The sequence below is a fragment of the Bactrocera latifrons genome, unplaced genomic scaffold, assembly GCF_001853355.1.
Source record: "Bactrocera latifrons isolate USDA-ARS-PBARC rearing strain unplaced genomic scaffold, ASM185335v1 scaffold_1066, whole genome shotgun sequence".
NCBI classification, from domain to species: Eukaryota; Metazoa; Arthropoda; class Insecta; order Diptera; family Tephritidae; genus Bactrocera; species Bactrocera latifrons.
In genome coordinates this window covers 4,233-28,120 of record NW_017534482.1, presented here as the reverse complement: position 1 = coordinate 28,120, position 23,888 = coordinate 4,233, and the positions used below count along the sequence as shown (strand labels likewise).

At 38.1% G+C, this 23,888-nt stretch overlaps 1 protein-coding gene across 1 annotated transcript in view; it reads left to right on the top strand.

Moving 5' to 3' along the window:
• LOC108970359 (ryanodine receptor-like) overlaps nt 1–23,888 on the top strand; it is a 34,360-nt gene that overhangs the window by 6,811 nt on the left and 3,661 nt on the right. The window contains exons 2-3 of the mRNA XM_018935694.1: nt 8,439–8,641; nt 21,236–21,439. Of these exons, the coding sequence (XP_018791239.1) occupies nt 8,588–8,641; nt 21,236–21,439 (258 nt within the window). The 5' untranslated portion in view covers nt 8,439–8,587. The remainder of the gene's footprint in view (nt 1–8,438; nt 8,642–21,235; nt 21,440–23,888) is intronic.

Sequence of the window (23,888 nt, the reverse complement as noted above, 5' to 3'; positions counted from 1 at the left end):
AAGACCAAAAGCCCAGCACCATGATAGGAAAAACACCCCCAGATCATCCGACTCTCCCCTGTCTGACAGTACGTTTGACACACTCATTACTGAAACGTTGACTAACTCTTCTGTGAACGTACGACATTCCGTCTGAACCGAAGATTTTACTTTTGAACTCATCCCAAAATCTTATTATCATCTTATGACTTTTCTCCAATCTTCCATGGTCCAGGTTTTGTGCAGTTTCGCATATTGGAAACGTTTTGTCGCCTTTTTACTGTCAATAGTAGTTTTTTGGCACGTCGACAGACATTATGTCTGGCTTCTTGGTTGTTCGCATACTTTTTTCGGTTCCATTTAATTCCTGAACTTCTCTTCTGATTTCTTCAGTTGTTTTAAATATTTCCTGAATGCTAATCCGCTTAATATGGTGGTCATCCTTGGTAGTATTCTTTTTCGGGCGTCCGGAACCCGTTTTGCGTTTTAAAGAATTAGTCTTCGCATATTTCTGAAGGAAAGCACCGACAGTGGCTTTGCTACAGTTTATTTTACCAATAATTTTACGTACACTCAAGTTTTGCAATCGCAAAACCAAAATTATGGTCTTATCAACTTCAGTCAATTTTGCCACAATTCATTTTAATTGCAGCCATGTGTATAATCATAAGTATAAATAAAAGCGAAATCAAGTTTGATTTGATAACCCTTCTTCTTCTTCTTATTTGGCGTAGACACCGCTTATGCGATTATGGCAGAGTTAACAACAGGGCGCCAGTCGTTTCTTCTTTTCGCTACGTGGCGCCGATTGGATATTCCAAGCCAAGCCATTCCTTCTCCACTTGGTCCTTCCAACGGAGTGGAGGTATTCCTCTTCCTCTGCTTCCCCCGGCGGGTACTGCGTCGAATACTTTCAGAGCTCGAGCGTTTTCGYCCATCCGGACAACATGACCTAGCCAGCGTAGCCGCTGTCTTTTAATTCGCTGAACTATGTCAATGTCGTCGTATATCTCGTACAGCTCATCGTTCCATCGAATGCGATATTCGCCATGGCCAACGCGCAAAGGACCATAAATCTTTCGCAGAACTTTTCTCTCGAATACTCGCAACGCCAACGCATCAGTTGTTGACATCGTCCAAGCCTCTGCGCCATATAGCAGGACGGGAATTATGAGTACATTATAGAGTTTGGTTTTTATTGCCTACTCAGTCCTACTTGTTGGTAAGAGTTATCCTGCGTTGGTTTAATTTATTATATTCTAGACTGAAATTGTTGTTGGTGTTTAGACTGGTTCTCAAATATACGAAACTATCTACAACGTCAAAGTTATAACTGTCAACAGTGACATGAGTCGCGAGTGCGACGACTGTTTGTTTGATGACATGAGATATTTCGTCTTGCGCTTGTTCACTGCCACTATCTTTTGGTGTTGTTCAACGTTAGTTTACACAGCCGTATTAATGTTGCGGGGATACCAAATTCAGACATTGCGGCATAAAGGCAGCTCCTTTTCGTGCTATCGAAAGCAGCATTGAAATCGACGAAGAGGTGTTGTGTGTCGATTCTCCTTTCACGGGTCTTTTCCAAGATTTGGCGCATGGTGAATATCTGGTCGATTGTTGACTTGCCTGGTCTGAAGCTGATAAGGTCTACTCAGGTTGTTGATGGTGGGCTTTAATCTTTCACACAATACGCTCGATACAACCTTATACGCGATTTTGAGTAGGCTAATCCTACGTTAGTTAGCGGAAATTGTGGGGTCTCCTTTTTTGTAGATTGGGCATAGCACACTTAAATTCCAATCATTGGGCATGCTTTCATCTGACCATATTTTGCAAAGAAGCTGAGGCATGTTTCTTATCAGTTCTTCGCCGACGTGTTTGAATATCTCGGCCGGCAATCCATCGGCCCCCGCTGCTTTGTTGTTCTTCAGGTGGGTAATTGCTATTCGAACTCCTTCATGGCCGGGCAATGGAACGTCTGCTCTATCGTCATCGATTGGGGAATCGGGTTCGCCTTCTCCTGGCGTTGTGCGTTCACTGCCATTTAGCAGGCAGGGGAAGTGTTCCCTCAATTATTCACGTATGCTCTGGGCATCGGTCACTATATCACCTTTGGACATTCTACAAGAATATGCTCCGGTCTTGAAACCTTCAGTCGCCACATCTCTTCGTAGAATTTGCGAGCATTACCCCTGTCGGCCGGCTTATCAAGCTCTTTGTACTCACACATTTCGGCCTCTTTCTTTTTCTGTCTGCAAATGCGTCTCGCTTCCCTCTTCAACTCTCGGTATTTATCCCATCCCGCACGTGTTGTGGTCGATCGTAACATTGCGAGGTAGGCAKCCTGTTTTCTCTCCACTGCGACACGGCACTCCTCGTCGTACCAGCTGTTCTTTTGCACTTTGCGAAAACCAATGGCACGCACATCTAAAACACTGGAGACGTGACTTCCGTCTATCACAACATGATCGATCTGGTTGGTGGTTTTTCGATCCGGAGACAGCCAGATAGCTTGATGAATCTTCTTATGGTGGAATCTAGTACTACAGATAACCATATTTCGGGCCCCGGCGATATCGATAAGCCTCAACCCATTTGGGGATGTTTCGTCGTGGAGGCTGAATTTACCGACCGTAGTGCCAAAGATACCTTTCTTTGTCTCCCCTGGCGTTAAAGACGATTTTAATATCGCAGTGGGGCACCACTCATAGGTGGGCTCCAAGCACTCATAGAAGAAATCTTTGCTCACATCGTCCTTCTCTACTGAGCGCAAATTAGCGATATGTTGTAAATGCCAAATGACCTACTCGTCTCAGTCCTAGTCTTCTTGGGCAGCGGTGATGTCAGACTTTATTTTCACGAAGACAATAACCAGCTGGCACTTGCACCTTCCCAATTAACGGACCGGACACTCCAGGAACAAGTGCTCAATTCGTAGTCCTTATTTCGTTGGCCATGATCGTCATCAAAGGGGGGTCTCTTATCCGAGGCTGATTTTTAATTTAAATTTTGAGTGTTTTTTACGTGGAGGGTCCCAAACCTAGCGCGCAACCCTATATTGGTTATGTTTCGACTTCAAACGGATCTTTTGAGGCTACCCAGAGGATACTTGGTCAAAGACCGGAAGTCGTGAGCTGCTTGAGCCATATGTAAAAGAATCGTTTTTGGTCACTCCCAAGTGAATGGCGATCAGAGAACTTTCCTCACTTGAGTGAACTTCTACACATGACTCCATTCATCTATTTGTTAACACCACATCGATTTGAAGTCACTACAACTAAGTATTCCGTTTTTTGTCCGCTACTGTATAATCCCATTTGCAAGAAACATAAATTATGTTAAAATTTTTCCATATAACTGCTTTTTATCGAGGTTGATATTTCCTAGCAGTTCTTTCTAACGATTTAAGCGATCGAGATAGATGTAACGTTTCATATATAAATTCGAACGATAAGAACAAACAGTCTGTGTGTGAATGCCGTAATAGTGCCTAATGTCACACGATCTGACTTCTGTTTTATTCGGGCATCATATACAATACACGTATGTGGACCTAATTCTGCATCCGGCGACTAACTGATATAGTATATGTAAGGGTGATGAGGTCCAATCAGTTTGTTGACGGCAGGTTTAATCTTTCACACAATATTGCTCGATACTATATTTGATATTGAGGTGTTATTCCACTTGTTGGGCATGCTTTCGTCCGACCATATTCTACAAAGAAGCTGATACATTCTCTTTATCTGTTCATCGCCGATGTATTTAAATAACTCGGCTGGTAATCAACCGCCCCCGCCATTTTGTTTTTCTTTAGGCGGGTAATTGGTATTCGAACTTCTTCATGGTCGGGCAATGGAACGTCTGTACCATCGTCATCGATTAAAAAATCGAGTTCACCATCTCCTGGTGTTATACCTTCACTGTAAGTCAGAAAGTTGGAGAAGAGTTCCCTCCATAACTTCAATATGCTCACTGCATTAGTCACTTGCCTCTGTCTCTGGGGATTCTACAACTGTAAGTTCCGAGCTTGAAACCTTCTGTCAGTCGGCGCATTTTATCATAGAATTTTAGAGCATTACCTCTATCTGACAGTTTGTCATTTCGATCTCTCTTTCTGTTTGTCTACAAAATTCGTCTCTCTCAACTCAGTTATACGTAAGGAGCTGAAAGCCGTTCAATAGTTATTTTTTATTGAGTTAAAGATGAGTGCTCTCAGAGAGCAGAAATGCAAATCGATCGGCTGTCTGTTGCGAGTGCACCTTTTTGACATTTAATCTTCCTTGTGTTTATTGGTGTGAGTGTTTTGCTGCACAGCCAGATAGTTTCATGAATTTTCTTATGTAGGAATCTAATACTACAGATAACCATATTTCGGGGCCCAGCGAAGTCGATCAGCCGCAACCCATGTGGGGATGTTTTATACTGCAGTCTGAATTTACCGACCGCTGTGTCCAAGATACTTTCATCGCTCACCTTGGCTTAAAATTCGGCAAGTATGATTTCGACTTCGTGGGGGGGGGGGGGCACCACTGATAGGTGCGCTCCAAACATCTTCTATCGGGGCGTGGGCGCTAATCAGCGATATGTTGAAGAACTTCGGATTGTGGCTAGACGTTCATCCACGGGAGTGAATGCCAGTATTTAGCAACAAAATCTTTCTGAGAAATGGCATCTTCTAATTGAGGGACCGGAAATTCTAGGGTTATGCTCTTAAATTGGAATCCTGAATACGTCTGCAGTGGTCGTAATCAAAAGGGGGGTCACTTTGTCATATGTCAAAGAATATTTTCTGAGCACTCCTAAGTGAATGGCAATCAGAGAACTTTCCTCACTTGCGTAGCGTCGTGACGTCAAGCAATACCAAAAGCTCCGTCAGGATCGGGTGGCACCTATCTGAGCGTCCGATAGCAAACGAGGTTCCAGACAAGGCAACTCCCTATCGTGCGATTATTCGAACTGCAGAGTTTAATCGAGCAGGAACAATCTTCTAAAAGAGTGTACAGCTGCTTAAATGCGCCGCTGATATTGATAACATTGCGCCGTTAGTTCTGCTTTCTCTAGTCTGGATAAGGAAGCGTTTACTTTAACTTATTAACACCAACAACAGACTGAGTAAGCAATTGAGAAGTAAAGTTCACTCTCGATGAATAAAAAAAAAATCTATAAGTCACGTATTATTCCCATCCTGCTTTATGAGGCATGGACAATAACAACATCTGATGAGTCGGCGTTACGTCGAAACGTGAAGAAAGGCCTGGCTTCGCTTAGAATTTTCAGTTGGCGCCACATTGCGAAAGAAAAAAACGACTGGCGCGCTCTTATTAACTCGACTATAACCGGGTAAGCGGTGTTTATGGCAATAAAGAAGGAGACGAAATTGTGAAATTATAATTCTGAAATTAATTTTTATGTGTACATATGATTTAATTATTAAGTTTTAAATTTGCTTCGCTAATTTGTGCAAGTTTTCAGTTTTCAGTTTTTAACATTTTCGTTATTTCGCTATTTTCGAGAGTATCTTATATATCTTAGCGATTTCTTCTTCTTATAGCTAGTAGTGGCTAATAGTACCAGGTTTTCCAATAGGGATATGGTATTTACTACGTTATGATTTGAAATTATTTTTTCGTTGTATTCAATAATATCTACAATTTCATTATGGAAAGATATACGCAACAACAAGGTTTAGATTAGATTAGATAAGTAAATGAGGACCTAGGGTCCGGTCTCCAATATACTGCTAGGCGCTATTGCGGCGATGCTATCCCTATTTGGAAACATGGATCCAAGGGCCTTAATCCTGCGCCTACAGACTGCTGTGCAGTCCACTAGCAGGTATTGTGGTGTTTCAAACTCCAATTCGCAGAAAGGCAATCTGCACAAGAAGCTAGGCTCATATTAAATAAGTGCATCTTGAGCTTGCAATGGCCGGTGTAAAAGGCGACAAGTAGTCTGAGTTTTTCCCTTGGGAGATAAATTACATATTTAAAGCTTTTGAGGTTGTAACCATCTATTAGCAACTTAGCATGGCGCATGCCTGGGAGTTGTCGCCAATGCCTCTCCCTAGATGCTGTTTCATTATTATGTAGAATCACCTTTACGGTGTGGGGACCAACCGCTATGAAGGGTACCGGTCCTACCATGTTGTTGGATTCTGCAGGGCGGGCACGCTCATCAGCCAGTTCATTCCCAATTATACCTTTGTGATCTGATACCCAAATAACGTGCACTTGGACACTCCCGCAATAATAACGTTTTTATCTCGTATGCAGAGATCGCTTTGAGTTTGGTAATGCTATCCGTAGGGGGAAGAGCCAGTGGTATGACGCTATTTAGCTCGTTTATACGTTGGAAAGAGTTTACAGTCAGTCAACATGCAGCTTCCACCTCAACGGGGATGTCAGCGTGAGACCTAGGTATTTGACCATATTAGTCAGTTCTATTTCTCTGGCCCGAGTGCTAGGTCCCTAAGACCAAGCAGAGACCTGCGCCTCGTAAACGGAACGATGATTGTCTTCAAGGGGTTGATGTTTAGTCCAACGCTTCTGCACCAACCCTTGGCCAGGCCTAGTCCCCTTCGTAAGATATCGTAGAGAGTATCCTCAAATTTTCCCCTGGCTATAATAACAATGTCATCCGCATATTTTTGACAGCGGATTCCATTGTTAGTTAGCAACGCCAGTAGTTCCTCCACGACGAGACTAAACAACATGAGGGATAGCACTCCTCCCTGCCGACAGCCTCTTGTACTTCTGAGACGAATACTGGTATCTCCTACTCAGATATTCTGTTGCGCAGTACGGCCGCCATCCATCTGCGCACCGGTGCCCTTGCCACGCTCTTGTGAGTCTAGAAGGGCTCATAACGTTACCTCCCCAGTTTCCAGCGAACTCTGTATCTCGGAAGATAGCTGATACAGAACAGTGTTGGTTATCAGGATTTAACCAGTAAGTAGCCCTTCCTTCTCACTTTCGGTATAAAGATAACTTTTGCTATACTCCATGGTTTAGGGATATACGCCAGCGCCAGGCTATCTCTCATCAGCTAAACAAGGTCAGTAGAACCTGTTTTCCTTGTTGCAGCAGTGCTTGAAAGATGCCGTCCGCCCCCGGGGACTTGAATTTAGAGAACGAGTTCATCTGACTGAGTCCGCAGTAAACAGTTTCGTGCGACTACCCAATCTAGGCGAGACCGCTTATTTTCTAGGACAGGTAGAGTTTAGTATTCCTCAATTGTCTCCGGGAAATTCGCATATAAGAGTGTCGTAGCTCTCTCCTCCGCACTGGTCGTATATAAGTACCGTCACATTTTTTAATCGTTTGAACTAAGAGTCCGAATCTCAAGATCCTGTAATCTGACAACATCTTCAACAGTGAGACCTTCCCCGACATGAGTTCATTACTCAGTTTGATGTCTAGCACTTCCTCCTGTTACTAGTGACAAATGTAGATTCGCACCGTACATTCTCAATTCTTATTATTACTAACAATAAATTCAAGGAGAGACTTACCTCGTGCATTGCAGTTCGTACTACCTCCATCAGTGTGGTGCACGTTCATATTTATTTCATTTTTGGTCTGGTGGAATCATCGATCCCTACTTCTTTCGAAATTAAGCTGGTGATACCGTTAGTGTCAATGGAGAGCGGTATAGATCGATGATAACCAACTTTTTATGGACGCAATTGCAAGAAGTAATAAGATACGATATAATTTAGATTTTGAATTTTTTAAGAGTGTTCACACTTTTAATAGTTTTCTATGAAACGTAGTATGGGAGTAAGAGTAGTTATGCTCCTGCTTTATAAAAAGGGGGGTATCCTATTTTACAAATTCTATTTGCATTATTCATTATTATTTTCCGTTAATTTATATAGCTTTAGAATTGTTTGAGACATATACATACATTAAATCTTAATTTGATGATATTTGATTTTTGCATTTAAGGTGAAGATATTTATATATTTTTGATGTTTCAAACAACCATTAGGTGAAGAATTTTTATCTCTTTATTTACAACGGTTTATGTACACAAGAAACAATGCGAAATAAAGCCACGTATAGAAAAGAAAACAATCATAATTGTATTATTGTCAAATTAGCTTAATTAAGCATAGATGCCACGGAAGTCCGATATTGGTGTATAAATTCATCATCCCATAAAATTAATATCTGGTAACTATATATATCATATCATATAATATCTACATACATACTCTAAATTTATATGAACAAGTCTTTTCACAAGTTGAGCGATAGAACAGGAATATGCCCACCAAAAAATTTTTGTTCATCTACGTAATATGATCAAAATAGGAACTAAACTGATCATTACATGTTTTTTATATTTTTTATTTTATGAGGGGACAAATTGCGAAAGTTTTTTATGTGCAACACGTTTATACAATTTTCAGATAAAAAGGTTTCTAATATAGCATTTAATATTTTTTACAGCTTTCAATTTCGAAATAACGCCTCTACGCTTAACTTCACAAGCATTCTGAGATTTCCTCAAAAAAACATTAGAGGCTAGCATCAATAACCTCATTATTGAAAAGTGCACTCCATTTCATGGTGAATAGTAATTTTGACCGAGCACCACAATGGCTGAAGCCGAAGGAGGTTCCGAGCAGGATGATGTTTCATTTCTGCGAACGGTAAGAATGCGAGAAATTAAAAACAATGAGGAAATATTCCTAAAAACTTTCTGTATAAAAACCTATTATGTTAAACATAATCCAGCATAAAATTTTAATTTTGTGTTTTGTTAATATTATTATTTTCGAATTTAATTTAATTCAGTGCTAACCGATGCTCATATTCTTGATTAACCTATCTCTAGCTAATACTGTTTTAACACACTGGTGCACGGGTCATATTATATATATACAATGTAGTTAATCCAGGTACTAAATTGTTTATATTATTAATAGGAACTTTTTTTTGCGCGGGGGGGGGTGGGATTTATTCTCAATTAATTCATGCATTAAAATAATTGAGCTGCTGGTTTTTGTTATTGATATTTTACATATATAATATGTGTTTTCGTTTCTATAAGAAACAACAATGAAAGTAACCTAGACTGTTACTTTTTCACGTACAGCTTTTTTTCAGTTTTTCGCCCATTCTCATATGCCAAAAATTATGTTAATTTCTTCTAGTAAACTTAAAAGTAAAATTTAAAGTCTTTTCTAAAAAAAATATATAAGCACTGAAAACATATCTTTAATGCTAACTTGATCTTTACCTTTAAGGGCTATACTATTTTTCTTGTACCAAAATGGCTATTATTTTTAACGAATTTGTAAATAAGTTTAGATGAACTCCCAGCGTGCCATTCCTCTCTTACTTTCGCTTCGGCGGTCTTAGTTTTACTACTCATATCATAATCCCGTTGAGAGCAGACATAGATAAGTTTTTCCTTTTTTTACAAATCAAAAAACTCAGAAGACAAAAAAACACGTAAAGCTTACACGGTTTAATCGGTAAAAACACTTACTAATAAGTTGCAGCAAAAATGAATATTTTAAAAATCGAAAACCAATACTAATATACATACATACATATAGACATAGGTGGTCTGTTAGCTTATTGGTCTATAAAACTGCCTTATAGCTAAAATTAATGATAAAGAGTTTACTTACAAATCATAGCGAAATGGTAATGTAAAAGTCATGTTTAAGTCGGTTGTTGAGTATAGAGAATAAATGAAATGAAGAGAAACTATAATACTTACATACTAAGTTTCATATTTTTTTACCAAAACAAGACAGTGCTTTTCGTGTTGTAATCAAAAATCTTCATCGTACTTTGAAACTGAAAACAATTAAAGCTGATTTTAGACATGATGTTCGAGGTGTTAATAACATAAAAAGTCGCATTACTAAGGAACTATTTGTACTAAATAATTTTTCATTGATCTTAAGCCAGATAAGAGTAATGCGCATATTTACAATTTAAAATATATTGGGAACGCTATATTGGGAACGCTGTTTCCGTAAAGAGTTCGGCCACAGAAAATCATAATAGTCAAGATGATGCATTGTCCAGAATAGAAAATTTTTTAGAAAAGGAAGTTAAACAAATAAGTAATTTACATAATATGATAATGCTTCTTGTAAATAAACTATGTATAGTACTTAGATATTCGTATAACCACATGAAATGCTAATGGGCTTTCCAATCACAATAATGAAATAAATTTGTTCCCTACATCGAAAAACATTGGTATAATGCTAATTTCTGAGTCGCATTTTAGCAAAACATCATATAGATATATACATACATAAAAACAATATGAATTTATAAATGCTAACCACCCGTCTGTCAGTAATTGGCAAAAACCGCTTAAATTAAATTCAGAAAAGTAGATAATGTAAATTTAGTAAATAAACAAGCCCCCGCTATTCAAATTGAATGTACATATGCATATCGATATATTGTAAAATTGATATTTGTGCAAACATTTAGGCTGTTCACGATAAGGTGGCTATCGGGTTATGTAATTAAGTATACAACAACAAATTGCGGTATGAAAAATAATCAACTTTGAAAAACCTAGGCCCTTGTTTACAGATTATGTGGTTGTTTGCTTATTTCCAGTGTTAGAAAGTCGTTGGAGTTTTACTAAATGGCAGCACAAAAAATAAATAAAACTAAGCGAATGGCATTTCCATTTAGATTATCTTATTGGAAATTCTGCCATTAACAGCTGTTTTTGTTTACAATTGCATTCTGGCACTGTTCAGGGCGCAATATATCTGCAAATTCTATACAAAGAATTTCTTGGACCCTTCAAATTCGGATTATTTAATAAGCACATACCTTCAATAAAGTCCATTTCCTGAATAGCAGAACTTATTTTAAATTCAATTATGTTGGTTTTTAAACTTTGTTTAGGCATTTTATAAGTAGGAATTTAATTGAACTTAAACTGTAAACAATGAACAGCTGTTTGTGTAAAAATAAACAAATAACCATACAATATAGGATGTTCATGGAGCCTAGAGGTTATTTTTAATCTAATAACCACATAACCCGACAACCACAGTACAGTGAACAGCCTAGTTGTTATTGATGTTACAGTTATTTCTTATTTCCTTCTTATTTCTTTGACTATGCACGCTTTCTCACTTAGGCTTTGTGCTGCTTTTACATGTATGTATGTATGCATTTACTTTTTATCTGCTTTTAATCTGTGGTCCCGTTATGGTTTCAAAGTAAACAAAGTCACGCATTCAATAGAAAGTTTTGTGCAATATTGTTCATTTTGGGTAAGATCTCTCCGTAAGAATTGATTTGGTTAATAACATTTTGATTTTTTAATTCTATTGAATTTATTTTGTTATTAATTAATTAAAAAAAGACGCAAAACTACGCCCAAAATAATGGGAAGGGTGCGATTCCAAAAGTAAGTGCACGACTAAGCACCATATCCGAGCCTTAGCTGCGACTAAAACTTTGGGTTGCGGGTAGATAAAGGCACAATTGAAATTGCCAATAACTAGGCAAAGGGTACAACAGATTTGCTGAAAGGCGTTTCACTTGTAATATGGTGCAAAAGTTCGGGTTTCAAAACATTTACCTCGGCATAAGAAAGTCCGTCTTGCATTTTTCGGAAAATCTAAGTTTTAGGAAAATGAGTTTAAAAAAATGATCTTCAGTGATGAGAAAAAGTTTAATTTAGATGGTCCATGGTTTGGATGGAAATCAGAAATATTGGCGTGATCTAAGGCATATTAATATTAATTAATTTCGTTTACATTTTTTACCCACCCTCTTTTGCCAAAAGTAAATAGTTATTTAAATATAAAACAATGTTTAACTATTAAACTGTTTCTACCAGAAAATCCACAACTGGCCTAGTGATCCTTTAAAAAGCTCAGACCTGATAGATTTTTTGTGTATAAAGGTATATCGCAACACCAACTTCACATTAAGCTTTGACTTAAACTGTGATAACTGTGAACTTGAACTTGAAATAAAAGATCATGGCACAGCAGAAAGAATGGAATCTAGATCACCACCTAAACAATCCTGAGCTTAATCTGTGGAAGACAACCAAATATTTAAAGTGGCCTACTAGAAGAAACAAGGCTATTGAAAATACATAGTAATTTTTAAGTAAATGTAAATACTATGTCCAAGAAAAATTAGCATTTGCTGAGTTGTATTCATTGATGCTAGAGTTCCGCTATAGAACGTTTTGGGTCCCTTGTTATATACAATATTTACAGCTGACCTGTCGATCAACAATGATTTAGAAGTAGCAACTTATGGTGATGATACGGCATTTATTACCACAAGTTTTAACCATAATTACATCTCGCACCATTTAAAAGTGTTAGGAGAGTAAAACGCGTGTTGACTTGGCAGTAAAAACCAGAAGACGGAAGTTTATTAAATAATGAACTTAGCTCCTATTCATAATGACATTTGTAAGTCTAATAATATACAGGGTGTTTCGTAAGATTATAAATGTACAATTTTCTTCTCAACACTTTCCCTAAATTGAATATTTAGGTTCATTACAAAATGTATATAGAAATTATAGTTCGTTGTACAACAAGAAATGAATTTGAACCAACAATACTACATATTCAGTTATGAGTAAGAGAAAATATTTTACTAATAATGAGATGAGACTAAATTACTTTAAGCCTAATTTATTTGACAATTGTTTTGTTTTTGTCACAGATAATGCTTTCGTAAAAATATCGGCTATCATTTTATCGGTGCCAATATGGTATAACTTAATTTGGCCATCTTCAACCTTTTCTTTGATGAATTTTTGATGTCTATATGCTTCGTTCTATTTGAGTATGAATTATTTTCAGCTATGTGTATGTATGCGCTCTTGTTATCGCAGAATAAGGTTATAGATTTCGAAGCTTTGGGCATCAACTCCGTTTCAAATCGCTTAAGCCTGATTGATTCTTGTGTAGAAGCCACCATTGGCATTAACTCGGCTTCAGTAGATGATAAAGCTACAGTATGTTGCCTTTTGGTAGTCCACGAAATGGCAGCATTCTGAAAGGATAAAATATAGCCAGTTGTTGAGTTATCAGTAGATGATAAGGCTACAGTATGTTGCCTTTTGGTAGTCCACGAAATGGCAGCATTCTGAAAGGATAAAATATAGCCAGTTGTTGAGCGGCGATCACTTACATCATTTGCCCAGTCAGCGTCGCAAAAACCAACGATTTCATCAGGACTACTCTTATACACTAAGCCCTTGTCGATAGTTCCCTTGAGTTAGCGCATGACACGCTTTACTGCAGTCCAATATGCCTTTCCTGGGTTCGTGCTGTATCGGCTTCACAAGTTGACAGCAAAGCATATAGCAGGGCGCGTGACCTGAGCGGCAAACAGCAGACATACAATAGCTTGCTTATAGGGAACAGTAGCCATTTCCCTTTTTTCGTCATCATTAGTTGGGCACATCTCCGCGGACAGCCTTTGATTAACGTCGAGGGGTGTGCTTACAGGATTGCATTCCTCCATGCCGAAGCGTCGAATTACATCGGCAATGTAGGAAGATTGGTCGATCTTCAGAGTACCTTCTTTGAGATTTTGAGCTATACGCATACCCAAAACCGATGATGCTGCACCTAGATCTTTCATTTTGAAAGTTTCAGAGAGCTTATTTTTTAGTTTTTTCAGCAGCTTTGTATCATTGGCGAATAGGATGACATCATCCAAACAGCGACGAATAGCATTTTTTGTCAGCGACAAGAAAATACACGCATTGGTCGACGTTGCTGTGCTGCAAGCCGAAACTAACTAGCGTGGAATTGAGCTTTATGCAGACACGACTAGATTGCTTCAAACCATATAACAATTTTCGCAGCTTGCAGACGCGACCGGATCCATCATCAAAGCCACTCGGCTGAGTCATCTGAATCTCTTCTTTAAGGTCGCCATGTAAAAAAGCACTTACAGCATCCATTTGATAAACAGTAAGATTATATTTCACCCCAAAAGCAAGCAAAACCCCAATTGATGTATATCGCACAACTGGTGCGAATGTCTCGTCATAATCGATGTGCTGCTTCTGGTTGAATCCTTTCACCACAAGCCTGGCTTTATGACGCACTGGATCTCCGTCTGCATTTACCTTTCTTTTGAAAACCCATTTTGGCGGAATGGCTTTCTTTCCCATAGGCAGGGCTGATAGTTCCCAAGTGTCGTTGATATCATGTGATTCGATTTCTTCACACATTGCAGAATACCAAAGTCTATGTTGTTCGCTTGCCATGGCTTCCTCCAAAGTGTCTGATCTGATGATACATATTCAGTTACGCAGAGAGCGGCGGACTCCTTCATGGTCCAAATCTGTTATTTCTTCTCGCTCTATTGTTGATTCATGATTCTCTTCTGTATGCGAACGATTGTTACCTGAAGTTACATCTTCTGTTGGAAGTTGACTCTGGTAATCATAAATTAACCGTATCTGATCTGATCTGTAGCTGAAGGATTTTGATTAATTTGATTTTCAATAAAAAATTATTTCACAGCTAACAATAACATTACATACAACCTGTATGCCTCTGATTCTGTACTGTAGCCTACGAGCATACATTCTCGAGATTTGGGTTTTAACTTACTGCGTTTTTCTTTGGACCATTTGCCTTACAACCAAGGACTTTAAGGTGTTTCAAGTTTGGTCTTTTTCCTGACCACAACTCTTCCGCACTCAGACTGTTACCTCTGCATGGTGTACGATTCAGTAGATATTCCGCAGTTACAGCAGCCTCAGCCCAAAATTTGTCCTTCAAATTTGCGTCTAGCAGCATGAATCTGATTTTTCTGATGGATAATGCCATATTTCGAAAGATATTTGTTGAACACTTCATTTATATATTCACGACCATTGTCCGTTCGGAGAACTTTTATATATTTCGAACATTGATTCTCCACCATTGCTTTGAATTTTACAAATTCTTCGAAGACAGCTGCTTTTGACTTAATTGAGATAACAAAAACTTTCCTGGAATAGTCATCCACAAACGTTAACAAATAGCGCGCACCAGAAAAGGAGTTAACATTTAATGGACCCATTACATCACTATTTATTGTATTATTTCCAAAGGTTGCTCAGCACGCTGCTCTTTTTCACTGTGTGACGCTCTGGTCTGCTTGCATTTTATGCAAACCACACATTTGTCGTTATACCACTGGTTGTGATTTTAACACCTTCCGAAGCATTTTGGCTGGCTGTGACACTTTCGCGACAGACATGACCTAAGCGCCTATGCCATAAGTTATAGCTTGCGACGCCCATCGCTGCATTATCTCGTTGTACACAGTTCAGACGATAAAGACCATTTATTTTGCTCGCAGTTCCAATTAGTTGTTTGTCCTCGCTTAATATTTTGTACCAATTGTTTTTAAAGTGGAGTTCTTTCCCATTGTCTGCCATTTGAGTCACCGAAATTAAATTCGCACAACTAGGAACGTACTCTGCATTTTTGATAGTTGCGTTAACATTCTTATGTTTAATAGCTAGAGAGAGTTGCACATCGCTAGTACATTCAACATCAATTTTGTTATTGTCAGCGACAATTACCTTCTTGTTTATCGCGCGTTTTTTATTTGTCATGCATTCGTTGCTTTTTACCATATGTTGAGAACAGTCATTGTAGGAGTTCCTTGCTATGTAAGCAACTTCGAAATCCTTGAAAACTTTCGACGAACAAAGACCAATTATTAAGAAGAATAAGTGTATATGAGAGGATAAGATTACATCCAATTATATCGTTGTCAACTCGAATCCTTGTATCGGCATACTCGTATACATAATTAATAAACACAATAATAATAATTCACACAGCTGAGGTCACCTGATGGAAATGATGCGTTTTTCCGGTTTGAGAAATGTATGGAAAATATTAAGGACAAATTTCAAGAATATTTTCTTGTCTAAATAAATTTATCAGTGTATGAGATTTAGATTTGAACAATGAATCCAATACTCGGATTGCCTTAACTCTTGGAGTAATTGGGGTACAAAATTTACAGCAAAGCAAAGTCCTGCAATATTTACTCCAATAACTCTAAAGATCGTAGAGATTTACTTGGTTATTCACTTACAGCCAACCAGCTACAACTTGATATAATAATATAACTATGATATAATATTATAACTTATTTATACATGAGTATGACAGCGTGGCTATTCATTAAACAGTTACCTCCTCAATGTCCCAATATCAAATAATGCCTATTTGATTCTAGCGTAGACTCAGTTTTCGTCGTTGCTTACATAAAAAAGATGTTTCCCCAAAATTTTATAAGAAAAAAGTTGAGGTTTGATGATACAACTGGGATTCAACCACGCTCTGAGTTTAATTATTTGGAGACACATTGATTAGCAGAAAACTTCGCAAACAGCGAGGAGAAGGACTGCGTAGAATATCCCTACACGAAAACGAACAAGAGTAGCAAATACAACGATCGCCTCACTTCATCATGATTAAATGACAACATCAATTTCTTCCTTTCTATCATTCAGAGGGAAAACGGCAAGAATTTCGTCATAGCCAATAATAAAGAAAAACGATTATACAGAATTCTTCTTTGTCATTGGAAAATCTTTCGGTGCAAGATGTTGAGTACAAATTGAACTGTCCCAACAAAGTAGAAGACAGTTTATGAGAACTTATTCTGACATGTGGAAAACATCTACTCAATGTACCCCTAAGGGAAGTAGCATCACGCCTTCAATAAAATTTAGTGCAAATATTACATTTGAGCGTTCATTTTATCTGATAAGTTTTTATTTTATTTAAGTATTAATTTTATAATTATTTATTATTTAATAAGAACACGTTTTGGCTTTTCTGACTTGCGAAAAATGAATGTCGGATGTTTAATTAACAAATTGGACAAAATGACAAGAAGCAGTGTGGCCTATACATGACAATGACTGAGGGGATTCGTTGTCAGTACAAATTGGTGACAGCCATTTCCGAATTTTAATAGCCTCAATCACTCCGTCATAGGGCAGTTGAGTTAGCTGACAATTATCAACGTCTCTTATTACGTACCGATCATTAGGCAACACTTTATGTATCACATAGGGGCCGCGGTATATCTGGATAAGTTTCTTATTTTTCTCGACCGAAGTATCAACATGTCTAGTTACTACGAATTCCCCGACTGAATATTTCTTTGCAGTCATACTGTTTCTAAAGAAATATTGCAAACTGTATTCTTGGGACTTTTCTATTTTTTCTCTCGTATTTTCTCTAAATCCCTAAGGGTATCCTGTAGTATCTTATCTTCTAAGAATTCAGTCAAACCATCTACTATGCAGCCCCGCTGGGTCACGCCAAAAAGTAACTCAGGTGTGTATTTAGTTGTAGTATGAACCGTATTGTTTATGGTGTATTCTACTTGGGAGAGTTGTAGTGGCCAATCAGAGTGTTCTGTCGAGTCGGTTAATTTACTTAACATGGCTTTCACAACACGGTTAACCCGTTCTACTTGACCATTGACTTGTGGAGATGCTACTGCGACTTTTACATGGTTTATGTATCTTTTAAAAAGGAATTTACTGAAATCAAGTGAAGTAAAACACGACCCTCTATCTGTAATAATTCGTCTTGGACGACTATAGTAACTGAAATATTTTTCTAGGGCACAGCAAACCTCTTTCGTACTTGTCGAATTGACTGGGTATAGTTTTACGAATTTGGTGAAGGCATCAATGGTTACCAATATGTGTTTGCGCTTCGATCTAATAGCTGGCAGCAGGCCAAAGTGGTCGAGGTGAAGGGTATCGAAGAGGATTGGCTTCTTTGGAATGCTCAACAGGTTATGTTCATTTGAATGCGCCGGGGCTGAATATAGTATGCACTTGATGCAATTACGGGTAAATCGTTCAATTTTATCTCGCRTATGTTCAAACCAATAGTGTTTACGTATTTGACTATAACATTTGTCCACACCCAAATGTCCGATCTTTTCGTGCACCATACGAATAACGTTGTCTTGCATTTCGGCGGGCACGCATAATGAAGAGTCGTTACCTAGGCGGCGGAAAACCAGCCCGTCTATCAGTTCGTAACCAACCACTTCACCCTTTTCTATTTGTTCAAAAGCTCTTTGGGTCTCGCGTCCCTACTCTGGGCAACTTRGATTTGAAAATCCAAATCGTCATGGTCGATGGCTGCAACTAGTTCGCAACTACTCCTAAGCTTCCGCTCGCGCCATTGTAAGGGAATGCAGTCTGTAACAATGGTGAACAGTCTCCCGTCTAAGTAAATCCTAAATCTCCTGAGAGCATAGATAATGAAAAGCGTTTCCAACTCGAAGCTATGGTATCTTGACTCTGTCCCCGTACTAGTTTTTGAAAAGTATGCAATGGGATGTAGCTTCTTATCATCCTGTCTCTGGAGTAGGACAGACCCGATCCCATGACGGCTGGCGTCACAATGAAGTTCTGTTTCCCGCGTATGGTCATATATTGCTAGCACTTGGGCTTTTACTAACTGCGATAAAAGCTTCTAGACACGATTCTGAAAAGTTGAATATTGCTTCTTTACGTAAGAGATCTAAAAGTGGTTTAGCCGGCTTTAACGGTACAAATACCGAAAATATGAAAATAGTCCAAGGCACGAGCGAAGTCCTTGTGGTTCTGCGGGATTAGGTAATTAGAGATAGCACGGACATGAACATCAGATGGTTGTATTCCCAATGGACTAACGAGGTATCCTAAGTATTCTATTTCATTGTATCCAAACTTACACTTTTTCAGTTTAAGTTCTAATCCTCTTGTATAAATTCTTTTCAAGACTTTCTCGACGGTACGAGGTGACTTTCGAAATCGGCAGATGCGATAAGGATATCGTCAATATACACGACAATTTCTCTTGCATCTATTAAATCGCGGAAGATATTGTAAACAAATCTCTGGAAATTTGCTGGTGCGTYCTTTAATCCGAACGGCATTCGAAGGTATTCAAATTGTCCTTGTGGTGTGACAAATGACGTTAATGGAATTAAATTCACGTCCATGGTCAATTGGTTGAACCCGTCCTYTAGGTCTAACAAAGTGAACCACCTCTTACCCGACATGTACTCTATACAATCTTCTATCAAAGGCAATGGAAAGTTATATGGGATTGTTTTTTTATTAAGTTCCTTATTTATGTCTGCAGGTTTYATATAAGAGCTAAGTAAGACAGCTGTAATTGCGTCCCTTTTAACGTTATCTAACTTGGGTCCTAAGTCTACCTCCGGTTCGATTCCAACATCAATCGCATTTAATTCCCTTACTACATTGACATATTCATCGGTGTATTCACTGTTGCAAACACCAAAGTTCAAAATGTTATCATCGCATGCGTTCGACATGTTGACACTTTCCTCACCAACCCTACCCCGGCCGCCCTTCCGATTACACAAATATCACCAACGGTCACCGTCAGGCAACTCAACTAATATCGAATCAGAAGCACAGTGTTTTATATCAGAAAGAAAATCAACTTTGTTTAATTCAGTTTTAGATAACAAATTAGTTTGGAATATATTCCTTTTTTTCATATTAAATTGTTTGAAACGTATATTGAATATTTTAAGAAAATCTTGACCGAGTATTAGAGATGTTGTTATCGTATTGGTAACCACCATTATTTGTAAGTACCGAATTTTGCCTCTAAATTTTACTGCACACAACACTGTACTAAACGAATATATTCGATGCCGGCCAACACCAATGAAATTTTTAAGATATTGATTGATTGATAATTGAGCGCATTGCGGGGCGCTTGACCGTTGCATTAAACTAATGGGACTGCCGGAATCAAGAAGAGAAAACATTTCTCTAAAACCCATTGTTTAAACTTTACATGGCCATCATCATCAGCATCTCCTTCCAGCACAGCGGCTACTTGAACTGGTCGATTTTTCTTGCTAGGGCAGTTGCTATGTTGGTGCCCCATTTAATGTCAGCATGTAAAGCATGATGCTGGCGGTCTAGTTGGTTTTGGGCAGCTGCTCTGGTAGTGTCCAAATTGGGAGCAATATAGCAGCGCGTTGATTCTTCGGCGGTAGGAGCAGTAGACTTCGGGGCCCCGGCACGCATGGCAAATTGGGCGGGGGACCTAAGTAATGGATGCGTTGCTCGCCGCTGCTCGTAGCGATCCATGCGTCTCACCAGCTCCTTAATGGAGTTAGCACCATATAGGATAGAAATGTTGCTGCTGCTGTCGGGAATACCGTCGATGATAACGTCCACGAGTTCTTCTTCTTCTATGCTTATTCTGGAAGCGATGGACTGCATGGTCACCACATAAGCGATACATGTTTCGGACGGTTTCAATCGCCGGGCACGCAACTGTCTGTAAATTTCTTKCCTGGTGGCGGTGCGCTGGAACATAGTTTGTAGCAAAGATCTTAAACTGTCATAATCGGCGAGGCCGTGATTAAGGGTACACTCTTTAGCTGTTCCAGTCATACACCGCCGTAAGGCCAGGCACTTCTGTCTCTCACCGAGATTTTTCGCTTCGATATAATCCTCGAACTGTACGAGCCACTTATTGACGTCCACTGAATTTAGGCACAACAACTTCGAGCTCATCGGTATTCATATAATTTTTCGATGGTTCGTGATAATGTTGGTTCCCAAGTTCAGCTATTTCGCGACGTAGTTTTAGGATTCGGAGTTGTTCTTCTAGTCGCTCTGCTTCTAGGCCTAATAATGTGACACTTTCATATAGTGGTTCGATTTCTGATGCAGCTGACGCAGGAGCAGGACAAATATCGGGCCTGGTGGTATTCGTGGTGGCGTTAGGAGCGCTAGTTTGAGCAGCGGTGGTGACAGCGGTTATGGCGGCGGTGGCTTCGGTAGCACCAATTTGAGTAGCAGTGGTGGCAGCAGTTAGGGCAGCGGTAGCGTCGGGAGCACCGATTCGGGCAGTAATATTCTTATTTACGGCGTTGTTGCTCTTACTTGATCTCATCTTCTTTAAGTATTTCTTTGGATGGCTGTGGATACAACCCCACACCTGAGATTTAATAAGAACACGTTTTGGTTTTTCTGACTTGCGAAAAATGAAAGTCGGATGTTTCATTGACAAAATGGTTACCGGCTCTTTTTTGACAGGTCACCGGGTACTTCAGATACATACAATTCATTTCTATTATACAATGGGAGGTTCAGATAACTTATAATTAACTTAATGTTTGCAATTATTTTCTTTTATAATTTATTAATAATTGTATTAATAAACACGTATCATTTTCAGGAAGATATGGTTTGTCTCTCATGTACCGCAACTGGTGAACGCGTCTGTTTAGCAGCCGAAGGATTTGGTAATCGTCATTGTTTTTTGGAAAATATAGCGGATAAAAATATTCCGCCAGATCTATCCCAATGCGTTTTCGTAATTGAGCAGGCACTCTCAGTTCGAGCATTGCAAGAATTAGTAACTGCGTCTGGATCAGAAACTGTGAGTTTTGAAAACGTATCTATTATAACCAATAAAAATGACATATTTTGATAAATTTGATTGATTTTGTCAGTGTGGGAGGTATGGTTTGCTAGTTCATCATGCCACGTTTTTTAATTTAGTATAATGCTTGAAAATTGTTCAAGATTATCGCGCAAAGCATGATCTCCTAAGATGAGGCCAGTTTTTGGCTTCGTCAAAAACAAAATTATATCTATTGAGGTTATAACACGACTTACTTTATAAGTAAGTAATGTAATTATTCACAAAAACGGGAAATATTTTCAGGTGCTGCAAAACATTATAAATAACTTGCAAGAATCAAAGCCAGGGAAATAAGAGGTAAAATGTCCAATAGAGGATCGGAATCCGAACAATTATATATATGCATATACTATATATAACTCTGACCGACATGAAAATCATTACCGTGCCGGATGTTCGAAAATGCTGATATTAGTTATATGGGGCTAGGTCAAATTTTCGCCCAGTTTTATCTATTCTAGGCACAAAGATACACTGTTATGCAAAAACAAGTTCTGTTATATTCATTGAGATAACTTAAATATTGGCCAATATATACAGTACAATTCATGAAAAAAAGTTACTATCGACAAGAAAGGATTCTCTCTAAATTTCAATTGTATGTCCCATACATTGACTCATATTTTCGGTGAAAAATTAACTATAGATACTGGGGTCTACTTATTCGGTACCTTGAGGCTTGAAGATGGAGGAATGTAGAAGTTCACGCAAGCGAATAAAGTAATCTGAACGCCATTCACTTGGGAGTGACGAGCAACGATTCTTTCACTTATGGTTCAAGCAGTTCACGACTTCCGGTCCTGCCATTGAACAAACAGTCGTAGGGAATTGGCTCCCAGGTCACTGTTGACATTCACAACTTCGAAATCGTAGATAATTTCGTCTATCTGGGAACCAGTATTAATATCAACAACAATGTCAACCTCGAAATCTAACGCCCTTCCCTTGGTACGGTTTTACTCCATAATATGAATTACTTCATAATTTGTGTACTAGAAAGTGAAAGAATCAAATGGATTTTAAAATTGTGCTATTTGGGAACTAAGAAAAAAATTTCCCCCCTTAATGTCAATAAAATGTGGGATATATTGACCGACATAAACGCTTTAAAGTCCGATGAAAAACAAAATGGATGGAAATTCCTAAATCCCCTATATATGAACTAGGATTGCATTAACTTTTGACAAAACTTAAATTTATTAGATACCGACATTAACCAAAAATCTGATGCAATAAAAAAAAGTTGTGTGTAATATATGGGATAAAATTAAACAGTAAATTTTCTTAAGGTATCTTACATGTTAACCGTTATATACAGTACAGATCCAACGGGAAGTTTGATATTGGGTAAATAGGCTACAAGTAGTATTACCCGATTTTATCCAATTTTGATATAATGACGTAACAATATCAAAATAATTATGTCATATCATTACATTAATAAGATAACTCACAGATTGATCTGTGATTGATTTTTACTCACTTTACTCGCAAGAACACAAATTTGCACACTATTTGCGCAAAGTTTCCTTCCGATAACTTCCCAGGTGTTCGATTTGTATACTGTTAAAAAAGAGTAAATACTCGATATTGTGTACTATTATGATGAGGAATTAAATAAATACTATAAAATATAAAATTTTGTTTATGGAAAGTAGACGTAGTTGTATTGCGATTTCGTCCATCCCTTTCATCCTATTTTAGAAATGCTTCTGACGTTTTTATTTAGTAAGTTATCGCACTTTAAATTGATTTTAATAAACCTATATAAAGGGTGTGGTTATAATGAGATTACATACATTTTAACACTGTCAAAGTTTTGTTCTGAGCAAATTAAGTTATAATGATTTTTGAGATATTTACCTCAAAACTATTTTACCGTTAAAGGCTCGTGATACCCGGAGCTAGAAAACTAAAAACTTAACACAGAAGTTATCATTGTACTTATTATGGTTCTTTATAAATTAATTTAACGAATTTCAATGTTAATGCTTTCGAACTTATGGTATTGTGAAGAAATTAGAATCACTTGAGGGAACATTCATGCAGATTCTATTCAAATCTATATCAAGAATACTATAACTATGCGACAACATCCAACTTCCGTAAAATAAAAAAATGTTGGTATTACCGTTACTTTCTTCCTTTTCACATAAAATAACATTACTTTAAAATGGCATAAATGTAGTTTGTTAGCTTTAATAGAAAATAAAATATTTGTATGACCAATCAATATAAAATTTAACTTGTTTTAAGATCAATAAGTCATTTACAATATTTAAATTTTTTATCTCATTTGCGTAAGTATCGGGTGATTTTTTTGAGGTTAGGATTTTCATGCATTAGTATTTGACAGATCACGTGGGATATCAGACATGGTGTCAAAGAGAAAGATGCTCAGTAT